General features: G+C 49.8%; 1 protein-coding gene and 3 non-coding genes across 11 annotated transcripts in view; 3 read left to right on the forward strand and 1 right to left on the reverse strand.

The window, feature by feature from the left end:
• MED24 (mediator complex subunit 24) overlaps nt 1-19,962 on the forward strand; it is a 30,341-nt gene that overhangs the window by 5,437 nt on the left and 4,942 nt on the right. For 3 of the 8 annotated variants that reach the window (XM_053657651.1, XM_053657664.1, XM_053657633.1), the window contains exons 2-20: nt 2,807-2,973; nt 3,062-3,144; nt 11,114-11,152; nt 11,474-11,547; nt 11,898-12,130; nt 12,275-12,331; nt 13,767-13,878; nt 14,036-14,186; nt 14,460-14,573; nt 15,110-15,157; nt 15,544-15,626; nt 15,920-16,006; nt 16,472-16,583; nt 17,067-17,209; nt 17,677-17,765; nt 18,208-18,290; nt 18,643-18,821; nt 18,940-19,039; nt 19,330-19,505. In XM_053657651.1, the coding sequence (XP_053513626.1) occupies nt 2,844-2,973; nt 3,062-3,144; nt 11,114-11,152; nt 11,474-11,547; nt 11,898-12,130; nt 12,275-12,331; nt 13,767-13,878; nt 14,036-14,186; nt 14,460-14,573; nt 15,110-15,157; nt 15,544-15,626; nt 15,920-16,006; nt 16,472-16,583; nt 17,067-17,209; nt 17,677-17,765; nt 18,208-18,290; nt 18,643-18,821; nt 18,940-19,039; nt 19,330-19,505 (2,093 nt within the window). In that variant the 5' untranslated portion in view covers nt 2,807-2,843. The other 5 variants (XM_053657645.1, XM_053657640.1, XM_037140550.2 and 2 more) reach the window with 5 other exon arrangements.
• LOC119045791 (U1 spliceosomal RNA) lies at nt 3,290-3,453 on the forward strand. The gene has a single exon (XR_005081856.2). It is a non-coding gene; the product is annotated as a U1 spliceosomal RNA (small nuclear RNA).
• On the reverse strand, nt 4,761-4,864 carry LOC119045794 (small nucleolar RNA U13). Its single transcript, XR_005081859.2, has one exon. It is a non-coding gene; the product is annotated as a small nucleolar RNA U13 (small nucleolar RNA).
• LOC119045790 (small nucleolar RNA SNORD124) lies at nt 18,024-18,127 on the forward strand. The gene has a single exon (XR_005081855.1). It is a non-coding gene; the product is annotated as a small nucleolar RNA SNORD124 (small nucleolar RNA).

The raw sequence follows: 19,962 nt of genomic DNA on the forward strand, positions 1-19,962 counted from the left end.
CCACTTCCATGTGGACTGGACCCAGCACTCACTGAGTCAGGAACAGTCACAAAGTCGACAGCATCTCTCCTAGAGGGGCGGGAGAGGCTATGAGGGATGGAGAAGGAGCAGCAGGATCCAGAAATGGCTCAAGGTGGGGGGCCTTAGGCTGCAGTAACAGGAAAGGAACGAGAGGAGGGGTGGGGGGGCAGGCAGAGGCTGAGTGAGGGCCCTGGGAGAGACAGGGATGCCAGGTACTTGAGAGACTGCAGAGAAACGGGGTTTGTGGCCATCTCAAGCGAGTGTGTGTGTGGCTCGTGGGGGGAGGGCTGGAGGTTAAGTGTGAGGAGTCTGGGTTCTCTCTCCTTCCTGCTTCAGAGGCTTTGGCTACACATATTTGGCAGCTGTTTTGTATAAACACTGTTCCCCAATGGTACCACTTGGGCAGGCACAAAAGGGAGCAGAATAGAGGGGGTGTGGATGGATGGGTGGATTAGGAGGGAGAATCTCTGCCATAAGCAGTCATGCCCTTAGAGGGATGTGATCTGGCCTTCTTCCAGCGGCACTTTTCTCTTCAGAGCAGGAGTCCTTGTCTCCCTGTTTAACTACGTTCCAGATACCCAGGGTCCTGTTATGTCTTGTCCTAAGGGCCACAAGTTTGCTTCCCAAGCCTGAGTGGGCTGCTCTCCCAGATTCATTTCCCTGAGGACTCATTTTGCCACTGAAAGGGTGACCAAAGGGTGGTTGTTGGGAAATTTGGAGCTTGTACTAGGGAATCAAGCACCTCAGGGTATGGGATGGGGAGCTGAAAATAGCAGTGGCAGCGGGATGCTAGCTGGGGCCTCCATATTGGCTCTTGTCCCTGGTTGTAAAGGTGAGGGCCAAACCGTCCACACAGGACAGGGCAAGGATGAGAGCCGTGTAGAGGCACACTCACATATTGGGTCAGAAGTGGTTAGCATTTGCTTCTGGGCCTCTCACTGTCAGGGAAAGAAGGGCCAATGGCTGAAGCCATGGACGTAATTATCTACCATATGGTTCCAGAGGATAAGCGAGACATCACATTGTTTTTAATAAACTTTAAAAAAAAAGAATAGTTTTAAAAATAAAGGAAAAATTTTGAAGAGAGTAGAGGGTCCCCACTGCTCTAAACACAATTTTCCCATTTGTTAACATCTTACATTAGTATAGTACATTTGTTACAATTACGATTGTGACCATCGAACCAGTATCGATACATTGTTATTTACTAATGTCCATTCCTTAGTCAGATTTCTTAGCTTTCACCTCTTGTGCTGCTTCTGCTACAGGATAGCAGATCATATCGAGGATACAGAGTTACCTTTACTCATCGCGTCTCCTAAGGCCCTCTTGGCTACAACAGTTTCTCAGACTTTTTAAAAAAACTTTGATAACTTAACCTCCGTCTTCTCCTTACTTTCCTCCTGCTCATCCCAGTACTCAAGCAGTCTGCATGGCCAGATTTGGGGGAGCCTACCGGGTTTGGGGGGGGGGGTGAAGTGGTGGTGTGTGTAAAACTGACGAAGCCTCGCTGTAGCCTCAGGAACATCGGTGTGGAAATGAGAAGAGCTCTGGTAGACCCACAGGTTTAGAAAATACATTTTTTTTTTTTTTTTAAAGAAAAGGGCTAGGAAAGAGGACACCCATTGCTACACGAACGCCACCCCTCGCTGTGCCGACTAACTAGTGGGTAATGAAGGAATGCGAGAATAGGATTTGAAGGCGAGCGGCAGTGACGTCATTGCGCGACGCCGGACCGCGAGCGGATTTACGAGAGGCCTCCCCGCTCACCCCACGGTGTCCCTTGATACCTTAGCTCCTACAGAGTCCTTCCGGAAGGAGAGAAATAGTGTAGGCTCTACTCATCTTCCTCGCTAGCTCAGTCCAACAAACTACATTTCCCAGAGGACATCGTGGCGTGACCTATCTCTTGCGGCATTGGTTCATGTACGTTACTTCCAGCCAATAGGAAAGTAGCTCTTTGATAAGTGCCAAAATGGCGATCCCTAGGACCTAGAACTAAATTGTCCGGTAGGTTTAAATTGGGGAGGTGGTGGATGAGATGGGAAATTACAGTTTCAGGGTTGGGGAAGGTGGAGGAAATGGGGGGGGGGCGATCTAGATTTGGGGTGGTGGTGCCTGAGGGACGGAGCCAGAGCTAAGGGAGTAATTAACCAGAACCGACTTAACCCTTTGCTGTCACCTTCTACTCGCCTTTTTGGCACCCTCTTCAATGCTCCAGTTTAAGAAAGGGTGGTTCAGCCCTGGCTGGTGTAGCTCAGTGGATTGAGCGCGGGCATGCGAATCAGAGGATCGCGAATTGATTCCCAGTCAGGGCACATGCCTGGGATGCAGGCTAGTTCCCAGCAGGGGACACACAAGCGGCTCTCCTTCTCTCCTTCCCTTCAGACAAATAAGAAAATAAAAGCTTAAAAAAAAAGTCTCATTAAAAAGAAAAAAAAGAAAGGGTGCTTCAGGAGGGAAGAACCTGGCGGGATCCTCACTAAGCCCCTTCCCCCTTTATTCCTTTTCATTTCTTCTTTTTTTTTTTAAAGAGGGAGAAAGAGAGGGAGAGAAACATCAATGTGTGGTTGCCTCTTGCCCCAACTGGGAATGGAACTCACGACCCTTGGTTTGAAGTCGTGCCCTCAATTCACTGAGCCGCAGCAGCCGGGGCTCCTTTTTAGTTCCAATGTCTCCCTTAAGTCTTCTTGTATTTTCTCCATTCCATATAATGCTGCCCTCCCTTGTTCTTTTTCTGAGAATCTCCTCTTCCCTTCTCATCTTCATTTTTCCCACCTCACAGCTGACTGCCACCAGTCCCGCCTCCTCAGCGTGAAATCATGAAGGTGGTGAACTTGAAGCAAGCCCTTTTGCAAGCCTGGAAGGAGCGATGGAGCGACTACCAGTGGGCAGTCAACATGAAGAGATTCTTTCCAAAAGGAGCCACCTGGGACATTCTCAACCTAGCAGGTCTCAAGTGAAGTAGGAAGGAAGGATGAGAGAGCTAAACCCAGGAAAGTTGTAACCACACAGTCTTACTTTGTTATTCCCCCTGCAGAAGCACTACTGGAGCAGGCCATGATTGGACCTTCCCCCAATCCTCTCATCCTGTCCTACCTGAAGTATGCCATTAGTTCCCAGGTAAACGGCCCTATCTATTCCAGAGAGTGAGGGTTTGGAGGTAAACGATTTGGAATACAGCTGTCAGCACATACCGTCTAGGCGAATTTGTTTGAACACCTCACTTTTCTGAGCCTCAGCTTTCACATGAAAAGAATAATACTTCATACTTACCTGGCTGGGGAGATACCATGATCAAGAAGGTGGTTTTCCCAGGACGAGGCTTGCCCATGGCACTCGGGATGTGCTGACCCCTGTGGTTTCCCCAAATGCAGGGAACTTGACTGCGTAATTTGTGACAGTGGGGGACTGCGTTTGCACATGCCCCTTGGAAAAAATAATACTTCATCGGTGGCAATGAATATTCCATTGATTTATTCTACAGTAAATATGCATGCTTGTATGTGCTGGACAGTGCTGTAGGCTCTGGGAATATGGCTGTGTACAGGATCTAGTCCCAGGACCCAAAGTATTTAGTGGGTGGTAGAGATTAAATAAGCAGTCACAGGATAGGCTTATAACAAATGCCAGAACAGAGTACCAGGGGACTACGTGAGAGGGACACCTAATCCATTCTGAACAATCAGGGCGGGAGATGTGATGTTCAGACCAGGACATGAATGTTGAATAGGTGTTAGCCAGGCAGATTGATGAGAGTGTACAGAGTAGAGAGAAAAGCATATGCAAAGGCTGGGAGACAACGATCACATGATGTTGTTTAGGAGCTGAAAATAATTTGGTATGGTTAGGGAAGCAGTTGTCATCTCAGGACCTGTTGTTTATTTTTTTAAGCTTTTATTTATTTGTTTTTAGAGATAGAGGAAAGGAGGGTGAAAGAGAAGGAGAGAAACATTGATGTGTGAGAGAAACATCAGTCGCTTGCCCCTCACATGCCCCCAACTAGGGACCTGGTCTATAACCCAGGCATGTGCCCTGATTGGAAACTGACCTGGTGACCTTTCGGTTCGCAAGCCACACTGAGCTACACCAGCCAGGGCTGTATACACTCTTTTATTAAATATAAATGTTTTTAAGCTTCATCTATATTGTTGTGTATGTCAGTAGTTCATTCTTCTGTGAAATTGCTGAGTACTATCCCTCAGTTGGTACATAGTTCTTGTGCTTCCTTTTTTTCCTTAGATCATGTCTGCTTTCCATATTAGCACATATTTATCTCCCTATTCTTTTTAATTGCTGCATAATGTTCCATTCATACTGTAATTTGGTTGTTTTTCAATTTTTTTTATTGCTGTAATTAATATTTAACTGAGCATCTTTATACTTTTCTGCGTATCTGGGAATATTTCCCTAGTTTAGATACCTAGAAATGGAATTGCTGGCTTGAAGAGTACCACCTATTAAATTGTAGATCCTGCAAATTGCTCTCCCAAAAGGGTCATCTCAGTTTACACTCCCCTCCATAGTGTTTGACAGTATTTTTACACACCTTTGCCAGTGCTGGATAGAATCTTACATTTTTTTTTCCAGAGAAGCAAAAAATAACATCACGCTGTATTATGCATTTCCATGACTGTGATATTGAGCATATTTTTATATGCATATCTTCTGTGAGTTACTTACGTATACCATTTGCCCATTTTTCTATTGTTCCATTGTTTTCTTTTCTTTTTTTTTCATGTCAGATGGGTAATGTGCCGATATCGTAACAAGGTTTGTGGGAGGCACATGTCACACAGGAGGGTGAACACCCAATCATCACGCTTATGAACTACAAAAGGATCTCTCTTTTTTTTTTTTTTGGTTACACCTTTGTTGAGATATAAATCATGTACTATATACGCAGTTTACCCATTTAAGGTATGACTCACTAGCTTTTAGAATATTTAGAGTTGTACAGCCATCACCAGAATTAGTTTGGAACATTATCAAATGTGCTGATTTTCTTGCTGATTTTTTTTTCAAATTTATCTTTAGAGGGGAAAGGAAGGAGAGAGGAGGAGAAACATCAATGTATGGTTGCCTTTCGTGCGTCCCCTGCTGGGAACTGGCCTGCAGGGAACTGGCCTGCAACCCAGGCATGTGCCCTGACTGGGAACTGAACTGCGATTGTCTGGTTCGCAGGCCCGCCCTCAATCCACTGAGCTACACCAGCCAGGGCTTCTTGCTGATTTTTAAGTGTCTTTTAATATAATCTATTTTGTAATCATTATCTGTTATGTATATTTTAAACTTTCTAACACTTTTTTTTAACTTTGTGATTTTTATTTTCTTGGCCTGCAGAAGTTTTTAATGTTTTTGTTGCAAGATTTAACCACTTCTTTTCCTGTGTGGCTTTTTTCTTACTTAAGGAGTTGCCTGCTCCAAAGATCAAAATATATTCATTCTCTAATTTCTGCCAGGACTTCACTTTTAGTTTTTACTTTTTTGTTTTTTCTGTTTTTTAAATATATTTTTATCGATTATGCTATTATAACTGTCCCAATTTTTCCTCCCTTGCCCCCCTCCACCTGATAACCCCCATCCCCTTCAGCAGTCCCCCCCTTAGTTCATGACCATGTGTCATGCATGTAAGTTCTTTGGCTTCTCCATTTTCTACAGTGTTTTTAACACCCCCCTGTCTGTTTTGTACCTACCAATTTGTACTTAATCTCTGCACCTTTTCCCCAGTTCTCCCCTTCCCCCCTCCCCTCTCCTGATAACCCTCCAAATGATCTCCTTTTCTATTATATTATTCTGTTTCTGTTCTGCTTGTTTGATTAGTTTGTTTTTTATATTCAGTTGATAGTTGTGAATTTATTGCCATTTTAATGTTCATAGCTTTGATCTTTGTCTTTTCTTTTTTTCCAATATTTTATTTATTTATTTTTAGAGAGAGGGGAAGGGAGGGAGAAAGAGAGGGAAAGAAACATCGATGTGTGAGAGATACATCAATAGGTTGCCTCTTGCATGTCTCCAGCTGGGGACCTGGCCTGCAACCCAGGAATCGAACAGGCAACCTTTCTGTTTGTAGGCTGGCACTCAGTTCACTGAGCCACACCAATGAGGGCCTTGGCATTCTAATATTTCATTGATATCTTTGTCTTTTCTTGCATCAGTTCTTTACTTTTTCAGTTACTATACCTTTATAGTATGTTTGCTATCTGGGCAAGTCTTCCTATAGTTCTATGTTTCAAAAATTTCTTGAGTGTTTTTAGGCATTTTCATTTCCATACAAATTTTAGAATCAACTTCTTGAGTTCCTTTTAAAATCCTATTACATTTTGATTGGAATTTCTTTGACTTTGTAGATTTGGGGAATTTGTGGATTAACTTTATTTTATTTCTTTATTTTTAGGCAGAGGTGAAGGGAGGAAGAAAGAGAGGGAGAGAAACATCAATGCGTGGTTGCTTATCACGTGCCCTCAACCAGGGACCTGGCCTGCAACCCAGGCATGTGCCCCGACTGGAAATCGAACGAGTGGCCTTTTTTGGTTTGCAGGCTAGCACTCAATCCACTGAGCCACTCCAGCCAGGGCTATTTATTTATTTTTTTAAAAGATTTTATTTATTTCTTTTTAGAGAGAGGGGAGGGGGGAAGAGAGGGAGAGAAACATTGATGTGAAAGAGAAACATAGATTGACTGCCTCTCATACACCCTTAGCCAGGGACCTGGCTGCAACCCAGTGTGTGCCCTGACCAGGAATCGAACTGGCAACCCTTTGGTTTGCAGGACGATGCCCAATCCATTGAGCCACATCCATCAGGGCTATGGATTAACTTTAGAAAAATCACTCTGGTTGTAGTTTGAAGAATGAGTTTGGAGGAAAGTAAGACAGAAGGCAAGGAGACCATTTAGTCTGGCATATTTTTTCTATAAAGGACCAGATAGTAGATACTTTTTGTTTTGCAGGCTATATGTGTCTGTCACCACTAATCTGTCATTATAGCTTGAAAGCTGATGTGTATGTAAACAAGTGGACATGCCTGTGTTCTGATAAAACTTTATTTACAGTAAAAAGGTGAGAAGCCAGATTTGGCTTGTAAGCCATAGCTTTCCGATCTCTGATTTAGGCCATTGCAGTGATTGAGGTAAAAGATGATACTAGCATAAAATTGGGCAGTGGCAGAAGAAAAAAAAAAAAGGTGGATTCAAGAACAATTTAGGAGGTGGCATTGAGAGGACTGGTGATTAACTGGATGAGAGGCATGAGAGAGGGAGAAATCCAAGCTGGTGTCTTCAGTTTCTGGTTTGGAGGGCTGGCTGAATGATGGGATCGTAAGAAGACAGTAGGATTAGAGTGGGACTGTCGTTAGGGTTGGCATGCAGATGTGGAGTGGAGATGGCACGTTTGATTTGGCCTCCTTATATTTAAGGTGTCTCCGTGGGCTATCAGAGAGGATACTCAGTAGGCAGTTGAATATACATGTCTGGAACTCATAAGCAGAGGCCCAGACTAGAGCTGTGGATTTAGGAGTGTTCATCTACAGGTGGAAATTGAAACTATGGACCTGGGCGAGAGTGCCCAGAGAGCATGGAGAATAAGCAAGGAAGGGAGGGACCCAAGCCAGATTCCTGAGGAACCAATCACATTTAAGGAACACATACAGGAAAAGAATTCCTTAGAGAAGTCTGAAAAGGAGCCAGTGAGGAAAGAAGAAAAGAAAAGCAGGAGAGGGTGGTACCAAGCAAAGCCCCAGCCCTGGCTGGTGTGGCTCAGTAGACTGAGTATTGACCTGCAAACCAAAGGGTCACCGTTTCAATTCCTAGTGAGGACACATGCCTGGGTTGTCCCCAGTGGGGGGGGGGGGGTTACTCAAGAGACAACCAACCACACATTGGTGCTTCTCTCCCTCTCTTTCTCCCTCCATTCCTGTCTAAAAATAAATTTTAAAAAAATTTTTTTAAGAAAAGCACCAGGAGGAAGGAGAGGACTGAAGAATGAGGAGGTGTTTCTCGGTGTTTGATACCGTTGGGAAGTCAGTGAAATCAGAACTGAGAACTGCCCATGGGGTTCAACAAGAGTTTGCTGATGAGCTTAATGAGAGGATTCCTGCAGTGGGAAGGACAAGTGATTGGAACGGGTAGACCTGCCGACGGGAGGTGGGAGGTGGACTCATTGAGTGTAGAAAACTTATGCCTGCGGGAGCAGGAGGGAGGGTGATGGTCGGAAATGTGGGGTCTGCAGGAAGTTCCTTTAAAAATAGAAGAATCTTGAGATGTATAAACACTGCTGGGAAAAGCAAGAAGGAGAAAGGCTGAAGTTAACAGTGAGAAATAAACAAACATGAAAGACTTTTCGTGACTTAGGAAGTGCTATGCAAAATTAGTAATTTATTTTTCCTTCGGAGTCAAGAGGCTCTTTTGTCTGGGGCTGTGCATGGAGAGGGCACTTCAGAGCAGTGGGAGTGTTGAATGCAGAGAGCGGAGAAGATTGGAGAGCAGCCTCGGACCCGTCTGAGCTAGCCAGGTGCTCGGGGGGTCGCACAGACGCTCCCCGCCTCAGGCTGCTGGGAGTTCCAGCTCCTGAGTTGTTGGATGTATTAAGATTGGAATAGGTCAGATCCTGCTGTGAAAAACTGTTCACCGTGTGGAAAGTATTTTTAGGTCTCGAGTAGAATTGCTTTATTGATACTGTTAGCAAAAATTTACTGAACAGAATTCTGACTTTGGAGACCGTATAAAAGTATTATACCTAATGACATCCTTCAGAACATACAGAATTGGGGTTTTCTCTTCCGGTAGTTTGGGGTCCGTTTGTAGTGGGAACATCCAGCTCCCCCTTCAGGTTGGTATCCACAAAGGTTTAGTTCTCTGCCAAGCCCTTGCTATGGGGACGTCAGTTATAAATAAACAAACACTTGCCTGGAACGCTGTGGTCATCTTGCCCAGGCAAGCTCCCAACTTTCTGATTGCCGTGAGACACCAGCGCTGTCTTCACAGTCATCCTGCTGAGGGTGGCACTGACCACTGATTGTGTGTGTGCGTCTTCTGCGTGTCCAGCACCTGTTTATCTAAGAATATTGAATATGTCTGAACAGAGAGCAGTCGGTCCACTTGGTGGGGAAACTAGACGTGGAAGGTCTTGCCATGTGTGTGAAATTCACTGTGCTAATAAGGTCATTGAGGTGAATGTAGCTTTCTTAAATCTTTGGAAATTTTTATTTTTCTAGTGAAGACAACCCACGAGGCAGGTAATTAAGTCTTTTGACAGCTTCTGTCATTGTGGTCTGCTTTTTTATTTGGTGTATTTTGTCACTGGTTTTGAGTATATGATTTTGACTTTTTTTTTTAAAGATCTATTTATTTATTTTTAGAGAGAGGGGAAGGGAGGAAGAAAGAGAGGGAGAGAAACATTGGTGTGCGAGAGAAACATGGATCACTTGCCTCTCACATGCTCCCAACTGGAGACCTGGTCTACCACCCAGGCGTTTGCTCTGACTGGGAATCGATTTGGCGACCTTTCCGTTTTCAGGATGACATCTAGTCCACCGAGTCACATGAGTCAGGGCTGTGACTATTTTCTGTGGTGTTATTCATATTTTATCAGCATGCTATAATTATCATTTAAAAAATATGACAGCTTTAAAGACTTTCCGTAGAGCTTAATTTTATTCAGGACACATTATTTCTTTTGAACTCTATTTCTAATTTTATGGTGATAAGTAGGTTTTACTAATAGAAATTAGTTTTAAGGTAATTTTTTCCCACAATGTTACTAGAATTCATCAATCCAAAGCAATAAAAACTTACAGAGGACACACCATCTGCTCAGCCCCAGGCTGGGTTCTAGAGAAGCAGATAGAAATTTATCACTTTCTATTCTTAGGAAGCTTACTTTTCAGGTGGAATTTCCCAAAATGTATTTTGGAAATATTAGTTAAATGAGATTCCTTGGTCAGATGAGTTTGTAAAGTATTGCTTGCTTCATCCCCAGTCATCTGACAGATTCACGTTTTATACATGAATATTGTGGTTCAGAGAAGTCCTGCAGTAAAGCAAGCTCTTGACTGAAAGAACCCTTACTTTAAAGAATGCTCTTTATATATGTTTAATCCAGGTTTTTCCAAACCTATATCACACGGAAGCTGTGTGTGTGTATCAGATTTCTGAGCACCTTCAGGACCCTTTGGAACAGCAGCACCCAGTAGGACTTCTACAGCAACAGGAATGTTCTGTATCTTCACTGTCTCATACAGTCGCCTTTAGCCACATGGCGGCCACTGAGCGCTTGCAGTGTGGCTAGTCTGATGAAGGAACTGGATTTTCCGTTTTGTTTAACTTTAAAAAGCCACCATGTGACCAGTGGCGTTTCTATTGCACAGTGCAGCTTCGGGAGATGCTTTGGGAAATGCTGATCTAAGGGTGTGTTTTTTACTTACTCATACAAACATTATTGCCAAGTTCATGGGTCACTGAGTACAAGTATCGTTGTCCTCGAGGAGCGCCTCATTTGGTGGGCACAGCCGGTAGCAGCTCTGCTGTGATGGACACAGACGATTGCTTGGAGCACGGAGGGAGGATTTCAGCATTGGGTGAGGGGTTGGGGTTACTGGAGAAGGTGTCCTGGAGGAGTCCTGGAGAATATCTCCTAGGAAAACGAGTAAGAGTGTGCGTAATGAAAATCACTACCTGTTTCAAGGGGCAGTCACTCCCTAGTCACTGCAGGAGCTGTGTGCATGGCTCCAGACCTTGTCCAAGTGTAGTCACGGAGGTGTAGGGGTGCAGGAGCATAACCCAGCTCTTGACCGATCTGCCCACTGGCATTCTGTCGACCTTGTATGTAATGGACAGTGAGACACGGCACCCTCAAACACCCTCAAATATTCTCAATGGATTTGTGCTGCGATGCCATTTGTGGCGAGTCCGATAGGAGGAGGAACGGAGACCATGCCTGGCGTCTGCCTCTCTCTGAATGGGGTGGGGAAGGCCTCCCGAAGGGGGTCGAGGCTTTGGGAGAGCCGCCGTGCGTGGCGCTATGTGTCAGTGTTTGTTCCTGTCAACTGTGGGACACTAGTGGTCTGAACTTCTGTCTTTTTTCTTTCCCTCCAGATGGTGTCCTACTCCTCTGTCCTCACAGCTATCAGTAAGGTATGACGACAGCCACTCACATGCTAGGTGGGGGGCAGGGGACAGAGACAGGGTAGTGAGAGAAGGGGCCCCACCTCCTTGACTGCTCCGATCCTGTGACTACTCAGGCTGTCATTGCTGCCTTCTGCCGGAGGGAGGGGCACCCTGGGAAGTGGGGGCTGACAGTTGGGAGCCCCCACTTTCAGTGTTGAAAGGATGCCCAGTCTGAAACCTGAGGTGGGAGGAAAGATGAGCAGGAACCCTGAGCGTCCCGTCTGCCTCCCGTGTGAGACCAGGGCTTGACTGGGGTGTCCTGTAGCATCACTGCTGTTCTTTCCGCAGTTTGATGACTTTTCCCGGGAACTCTGTGTCCAGGCTTTGCTGGACATCATGGACATGTTTTGCGACCGACTGAGGTAATGGCAGGGGTTAGGGGCTCATAGCCTCTAGCATTAGCTTAGTGTAAGGGCGAGCTCCCAAGAATATAGACTGAGCTCACTTCTGTGGCTTCCCATACTTTGTCCCCCCTGCTCACCCACACCCCATCCTTCTATTTATTCCTTAGGACAAAAACGCCTCTTCATGATTTGGAGTAGCTCATTTGAAACCTCGTCCAGTGGAAGCCGGCAGGGCTGTCTTCCCTAGGACTTGGCTGGCTTCCTAACTCTCTTCCCTAGAAGGGGAGTGCTGGACACTCTGGGGAACATTGGTGTAGGTCAGATTTCAGCCTTTGGAGCAGAAACAGATTTTGCCTCCTTCCCTGTAGCTGTCACGGCAAAGCGGAGGAGTGCATCGGGCTGTGCCGGGCCCTTCTCAGCGCCCTCCACTGGCTACTGCGCTGCACTGCAGCTTCTGCGGAGCGGCTCCAAGAGGGTCTGGAGGCTGGCACTCTAGCCGCTGGAGAGAAGCAGCTTGCCATGTGCCTGCAGCGCCTGGAGAAGACCCTCAGCAGCACCAAGAACCGGGCCCTTCTCCACATCGCCAAACTAGAGGAGGCCTGTATGTCCCCTCGTTCCCCTGAGCCCCACCTGCCACTGCTCCCATATCTGGTCCTTTAATTGAGAGGGGAGAGGCAGGATGGCATCCCACTTCTTTCCGAGAGGATCTGAAATCATCCCACTTCCTTTTTTCTCTCCCCATAAGCATTGCATACATCCCAGGGACTTGGGCAGGGTGGCACCCGAGCCAATCAACCAACAGGTATTTACTGAGCATTATTGTATGCCCAGCACTGTGCCAGGTGCTGGGGGCGGGGGGCGGGGGGCTCCCGGAGGAGCATGTGGCAGGGTCCCTGCCCTCAACCAGTATACATGCCAGTGGGGAGCAAGACCAGCGTGCAGTGTACATGGAAAGAATTAGGGGACAACTCAAGCACATGATTCCCCCTCATGGAGACATGTGTTTGTCTCCATGTTACTGGTCGTCTGAAAAGCAAACAGCTCTTGTGCTTGAGCATTGCCCAAAACGTCCTTTAAACACGGCACCTGCCTGCCATCAGGCCTGCTGCGCCGTGTACCTCTTGACTCAAGTGCACGTGTTAAACGTTGGAGCCCTCCAGAGCGTGAGACCAGACAGATCACCTGACGGGAGGGAAGACTCCAATATCCCGGATATGGGGCTTGGGGGCCACAGTCTTGCTGTGGCTCGGGACCACCCACGGAGCCCTTGTCCACTAATGAGAGTGTTAGGATGGGTTACCTTCAGGTCTTCAAGACCTGGTTGAAGAACTTGTTACAGGGTTGGTATATTTATTACTTCTCAAAATATGCTTTATCACCTGTGGAAAGTGCAGAAGGGTGACTACCATGTCCAAATGGGCTATGTTGACAGTTTCTTACGTATCTTGGGCACTTGACATATGCTTATTGGCTGAAAATGAATGAATATTTAACTTAATTTTAATGGATCTCAAGTCTTCTTGGTTTTTTTCTCCTGTGCTATGTGGAGGTTAGTAGGCTAGTTGGAGCCATTATTCGTCATTTGAGCCTCTGGGTTTGGAGCTAGGATAAGTGACTTAGAATTAAATACTAAACCCTGCAGTGTAGACCACGAGTTTGGGCATGTAGGAGGAGAGGTCAGTGGGTTGGACCAGTTGGTCAGTTGTTAAAGGAGCAGGGGCTCCAACAGAGGTTTGAAGGACAGTGAGCTGGAGAGATGAGGGTGAGTAAGCGGGACGTTTCAGAGGGGAAGGTGGCTGGAGCAAAGGCCCTGATGGGGAGGGAGTGGGAGAACACTGACGGCTGCGCAGGGGTCCAGCTTGACCAGCTTGGAGCGTGTTGGCTGCTTGCAAGACTGGCACACTCCTGCGGTGGCTTGCGGCCGCCTCCCTGTTCCAGCCACTGGGCTCCCCACCCCCCACCCCTGGCCCCTGCCTCTCTCTGTCACTGCCTGTGTTAGGACAACATATCTAGTCTCAAGTCGGCTGCACGCATCCCCTGAAGTCAGGCCTCCGGGAATAGTTTCTAGAGGCTTCACTGTTGGTACGCACCTGCCTTCTGAAAACAGTGCATGTGTCCCCCAGACCCCAGCCTCCATGTCGCCCTCAGGGGAAGCCACCCCCAAATCGAGGAGCTTGGAGCCACTCCCCCTCCCCTCTGTTTCCCGTCATGTTTCTGCATTTCCTTTTCTCCGCCAGCCTCCTGGACAGCCATCGAGCATTCTCTCTTGAAGCTTGGGGAGATCCTGGCTAATCTCAGCAACCCCCAGCTCCGGAGCCAGGCTGAGCAGTGTGGTACACTCATTAGGAGGTACACAGCTACCAGGGTGATTGTGGTGACGGGAGGGGTGAAAGGCCCTTGGTAGGGGTGGGGCCATGTGGTACCTGGCCCCGACCTCCTGCTCTCACCTGCTCTCCAGCTCTTCCTAGCTCACCAGACACCACCCCCTGTGCATCTGTCCCCTCAGTATTCCCACAATGCTGTCTGTGCACTCCGAGCAGCCGAACAAGACTGGCTTCCCCACGGTCCACGCACTGGTCCTGCTTGAGGGCACCATGAACCTGACAGGCGAGACGCAGCCACTGGTGGAGCAGCTGATGATGGTGAAACGCATGCAGGTGGGGGGGCCCGTGCTGCTTCTCTGTCCCCAAGGTGGCGGTCATTCTGGGGGTGGGAGGGAGGGTTCTTCTGGTCCTTCTGGGAGAGACTGGGTTTTTCCTGTTCATGGAAAGTGGGCCCCAGGCCTGCAGGGTTCCACCATCTCACCTGACGTCCCTGGGCCTCACGCTCCTGTGTTACACAGTCTCTGACCCATCTGATCACCAGGGGCCGCAGGAGCTGAAGGGGGAAATGGGGCCTCTGTAATGCCTTGCCTTTGGATGTTCCTGCAGCATATCCCCACCCCACTGTTTGTCCTGGAGATCTGGAAAGCGTGCCTCGTGGGGCTCATTGAGTCTCCTGAGGGTACGGAGGAGCTCAAGTGGACAGCTTTTACCTTCCTCAAGGTACCGGGGCTGGGGAGCAGCAAGACAGCCATTTTAGGAATGGTTCTTGGGAAAAGCAGCAGCGCTCTGGACCTCTGCCCTGTGCTTCTCCCGCTGGCGTCATGCCCAGCCTGCCAGATCCCCCAGCACAAGTTCCCATCGATTATTTTCTCTGAAAGTCCCAGGGCCATATTTAGCTCACTTGGCAGGCCTCTGCTGTTTCTTAGCACACAGGTGCTGTTTAGCTCAGTCTGTAACCTGATTGGTGCAGGGCAGTGGGCCCCGGTCCTTGAAGTAGGAGTTCCACCTTTGCGGGTGGCACCTCCCTGTTGAGCCAACAGCAGTTGGGGGGGAGGTTCCCTGTGACTTGTAGGCTGACATCACCAGGCCCACGGGTACCTGTCAGCTTTCTGATTCGGTTCCAAGAATGCTCACGTTCAGGCAGGAGTGTTCCTGTCTCTCTGCCCAGAGCAGGGGCTAAAGAGGACGCCTTTAGTTCTGGGCGAAAGAGAAGAACTCATGCTTTCTGTCTCCCCCCACCCCACCTCATCCTCTAGATTCCACAGGTCCTGGTGAAATTGAAAAAGTACTCTCACGGGGACAAGGTGAGCAGAAGAAATGAAATGGAGGGGGCACGGGAATCGGTGGGGCCTTGTTTCTGCCCTGGAGAAGCAGGGGCAGGGGAGGGCACCTGATTGCGCAGTAGCGTGTTCTTGTGCCTGGGGGAAGGGAAGCGGGAGTGCACCTGCACGCATGTGTGGCACCCCTGCAGCCAGTCCCCAGACGGAAGGCTGCCTGATGGTCGGGGCCAGGACCGCCTCGTGTGGTGACACCCTGCCCTTTTCCCCTGTCTAGGCCCTGGAAGCCAGTGGGTGGGCATGTAGGCTGCAGGCTTTTATACCCAGTGGTGTCCCTGGGTTCCCGCATCGCAGGCTGTGGCAGGGAGGAAGACCTAGAAGCCAGATGGCCCTTTCTGGCTCTTTGTATGTAGGACTTTACCGAGGATGTCAATTGTGCTTTCGAGTTCCTCCTGAAGCTCACACCCTTGCTGGACAAAGCTGACCAGCGCTGCAAGTATGAACTCCCTGCTTCAGTCTGCTGGAAGGTGCCCTGGGCTCTTCTGCTGCCCTCCTGTGTCAGATAAGCCTCAAAGGACTGTCTCATTGTTCGCTCCCCTTGGCAGGAGCAGGAGGCAACAGACCCTGTAGTTGCCCAGTGCCGAGCCCCTCTACCCTCTGCCTCCCCTCTGGCACTCCAGATGTTCTTTGTCCAAAAGGAGAGGGGAGTACCCGGGTGGGGCCCATTGCTCCTGCCCCTCAGGAACCCCTGGTCTGTGCCCAGTCCCTCACCATCTTTTCCTCTCACAGCTGTGACTTTACGGACTTCCTCCTTCAAGAATGTAGGAAGCAGGGGCTTCTGTCTGAGGCCAGTGTGAACAACCTTATGGCCAAGCGGTAAGTGTGATCTCCCTTGGGTCAGTTCAGGCCCTTTTGCCCTCCCTCTCTCGTGTCCAGACTGGGCTGCTGGCTGCCTTTTCCCTTCCCATCTAGAGTTTGGGTTGCAGGTGACTGGGACCAGGCCTGTGTTCACCAGAACAGGAGACACTGGTTTCCGCAGACTGGGGTTTTGCCCTCTTAGGCGCCATGCTTTCACTCTCAGCCTCCTTTGTGATCAAAGTCAGAATCCTTAATCTTCCTCCTAAGTCTTCAGTGAACTTTTAAAATAGATGTGATGCCCAATGACAAATCGAAGCAGTTACAGTATTGGGTACACTTTCATAAACGTCACTGTGACACCAGAGGTTTTCCTGTGCTTCCCCCCTCTCCGTGTTCCTCTGCTTCTGGGGCTGGACTTGGGAGCATGTCACGAATTTATCTCTGTTGCTGTTCTCTTCTTCGGCCGACTGGTCACGGCCACAGCGCAGCAGACCGGGAGCACGCACCTCAGCAGAAATCGGGAGAAAACGCCAACATCCAGCCCAATCCTGGGCTGATCCTCCGTGCAGAGCCCACCGTCACCAACATCCTCAAGGTGAGTGTGCCTTTCCCTTGCCCCCAGGGTCATCTCTTTTCTCTTCCTAGTCTTCCCTCTACTTCTAGGTAAATAAACAGAGGTCGTAGATCTCTCCCTTTCCTGGCTTTTAGGCATAGTTACTTTGAAAGTAGAGAAATGGGGAAGGCAAGGGAAAATGTCATTGGAAACTGGTATTTACTGAGCATCTTGTAAGCGGGCGCTGTGGTAGGTGCTTTCACTTAGCTCGTCTCATGCCGGAACAGCAGGGGATCACACAGCCATGCCCTCGCCACCCCAGCCCCACCACCGTTGCCCCAAGTCAGTCTCCAGGGACGGAGTGGAGAGCGAGGATAAGGTTAGGGACTGTTTCCCAGACCAGAGTCAGGAAGACATAGACTGAGGTGCAGGTCGTGGTGTATATGCAGCAAGAGAGACTGTGGCTGGGCTGTGTCTAGGGGTCCTCAGGGATCTTCAGGACTTGTTTCCCTGTTGTGTCCCCAGACGATGGACGCAGACCACTCCAAGTCCCCAGAGGGCCTACTGGGGGTCCTGGGCCACATGCTGTCTGGGAAGAGTCTGGACTTGTTGCTGGCTGCAGCCGCTGCCACTGGGAAGCTCAAGTCCTTCGCCCGGAAGTTCATCAAGTAAGGAAGACCTTCTGACTGGGACACGGAGGCACATCTGTAGGAGGGGACAGAGTGGGGTGAGGGCCTGGGATCTGGGTGTCCCCAGGGGTACTCAGGCCCAGGCAGAGCATCCGTCCAGCTGGAGACCCCGGGGAAGGACCATCTCTTTGGATGTGGAGCCTCTTTTCTCTTCAGCTGAGGACGCAGCGGAGGAGTTGGAGGCAGCAGCAAGGCATTGAACAGTTGGTGTGCAGGGACTTCGCATCCGCCCGCCGTTAACCAGGGCTCTCAGATTCTGTTGACTCTTTTGGGTTAACCTAGCATTTGAGATACAGAACATTGCTCTGTTCAGTAAGCCATTCTCTAGGCCCGGGAAATCTTTTAAAAACGAAGTCCCTTTTTCTGTAGCAATGGTTTAAGTTTAACCTGTGATTGGACTCCAGTGGCCGTCTCTCTGAGCGGGTGTGGTTCCCCCCTGACCCCAGCTGTTCTGCCCCTGCTGTGCCTGACGCGACCTGTCTCCATTCCCTCCACAGTTTGAATGAATTCACAACACACGGCAGCGAAGAAAGCAGTAAGTCTGCCCTTTGCACCCACAGGCCTGGTTGGCACTGAAAGGCGGGTGTGGAGGGAGAGCTCGAGGGGCTAGAGGATGCCTTCGTGCATCCTGGGAGGCTGTCTTCTCCCGGACCGATGGCTGATGGAGCCGCTGGGGAGGCTCGAAAGAGGGTAATTCCGGGAGAAGGATTCTTCTACAACCACCTCTTTGTCTCTCTCTCGCCCCCTTGGGGTTTGGTTGGGTTTTGGGGGGAGGGAGGGGATCGGGGGTCTTTGATTCCAAGGAAGGGATGATGTTTCAATTGAGACTCAAGAAAAGGATTCTGAGCCTCAGAGCTTTGAAGGAGATGCTTGGTCCCTGACCTTCCCTGAGGTGAACCCTGACACCCCCCCCCCCAACCTGGCCCAGGGCTTCGGCCCTGCCCAGACTGCAGGGTCAGCCTTGTCCTTGTCCGCAGCCAAACCTGCCTCTGTGCGGGCCCTGCTCTTTGACATCTCCTTCCTCATGCTCTGCCACGTGGCCCAGACCTACGGCTCGGAGGTGAGTGAGAGGGGCTGGCAGGGTTGGGGCACCAAGTGGGCAGGGGGAAGGGGAAGGAAACAACCGGTGTCTCTTCCCCTGGTCACCCCTTACTCCCTGTCAGTCACCCACACCCCTTAGTTCTGCTGGCTGCAGAAATCAGGCGTCCCCCTGGAGAAGCTCACAGATGCCCTCCGGGTCACATCCCAGATCCTTCAGTGCCACGTTCCTCACCACTAGGTGGCAGCATGACCCTAATCTTTTTCCTTTAGCCAATTTGTCCTGAATTCTTTAGGTAGGAAAGGGAGAAATGGGCGTGGGGGCAGCGTGCTGTGCCCTTCTCTTGGCCGGTGACGCTGCCCACCTTTCCCAGGTGATTCTGTCCGAGTCGAGCACTGGGGCGGAGGTGCCCTTCTTTGAGACCTGGATCCAGACCTGCATGCCCGAGGAGGGCAAGATCCTGAACCCTGACCACCCCTGCTTCTGGCCGGACTCCACCAAAGTGGAGTCCCTCGTGGCTCTGCTCAACAACTCCTCGGAGATGAAGCTGGTGTCAGTGGCCCGGGCGCCCGCTCCAAGGGTGGCGGTGGAGGCGGTGCCCGGCCCCTCGCCCTCAGCCCACTCCTTGACCCCCTGTGATGGTTCTTCTTTCACCCGTCCCTTCTCACAGGCAGATGAACTGGCATGAAGCCTGTCTCAGCATTTCGGCCGCCATCTTGGAAATCCTCAATGCCTGGGAGAACGGGGTGCTGGCCTTCGAGTCCATCCAGGTAGCCCCACTTTCCCAGGAGCCAGTCTGTGAGAGATTGGTTGTATTTCATAAGAACAAAAAGACCCTTAATCCAGGAGCTCATGTTTAGGTGCCGATCTTCCTTGTAATCAGAATGTTAGCCACTCCCTCCCACCCAGGCGATTTTGGGGAAATCAGACTTGCGGTGAGAAGAGGTGTGGAATGTGGCCCAGGGCCCCACCTGTGGCACTTAGCAGCCTGCAAAGGCTGCGGAGACGCATAGCAGGGAAGGAGAGGTGGTGACCCCCGCTGCCCTGTTCCCCCTCTCAGAAAATCACCGACAATATCAAGGGGAAGGTGTGCAGCCTGGCGGTGTGCGCCGTGGCTTGGCTCGTGGCCCACGTGCGGATGCTGGGGCTGGACGAGCGGGAGAAGTCACTGCAGATGATCCGCCAGCTGGCAGGGCCCCTGTACAGCGAGAACACCCTGCAGTTCTACAACGAGAGGTCAGCGGCCCCTCCCCCCGCCCTGCCCCTGGGGACTCCACGGGTCTGTCGTGAGAAGTCAGCCCGTCCGGTAACCAGTAACCCTTTCCCTCACCTTCCCAAACGCCCCGCTCCCTTGCTCACTCACTTCCTCGCTCACTCATGTTCTTACTCACACATTCACTCACTGATTCAGCAGCATTTCAGGGTGCGTCTTACCCAAAGCCGGCCGCAGCCCGGAGTCCAGACCCCAGACGACTGCGACTCCTGCCCTCAGAGGGGCCGTGTTCTGGAGAGCTGGCTTGGTAGAAGAGCAGAGTGATTGTCTTCACTGTGTCACTGTTTTACATCTGTAGGTTTTAGAAACTGGGTTTTACATCTGTAGGTTTCACGGGCCTTCAGCCTGCCCGCTCCCCTTCCCTTCACCTGGCCACCTTTTGTGACATTTTTCCTGCCTTGGCTGTACAAGGGCTTAGAG

Source organism: Artibeus jamaicensis, unplaced genomic scaffold (genome assembly GCF_021234435.1).
Source record: "Artibeus jamaicensis isolate MK-2021 breed Jamaican fruit bat unplaced genomic scaffold, CSHL_Jam_final contig_1998, whole genome shotgun sequence".
NCBI lineage: Eukaryota > Metazoa > Chordata > Mammalia > Chiroptera > Phyllostomidae > Artibeus > Artibeus jamaicensis.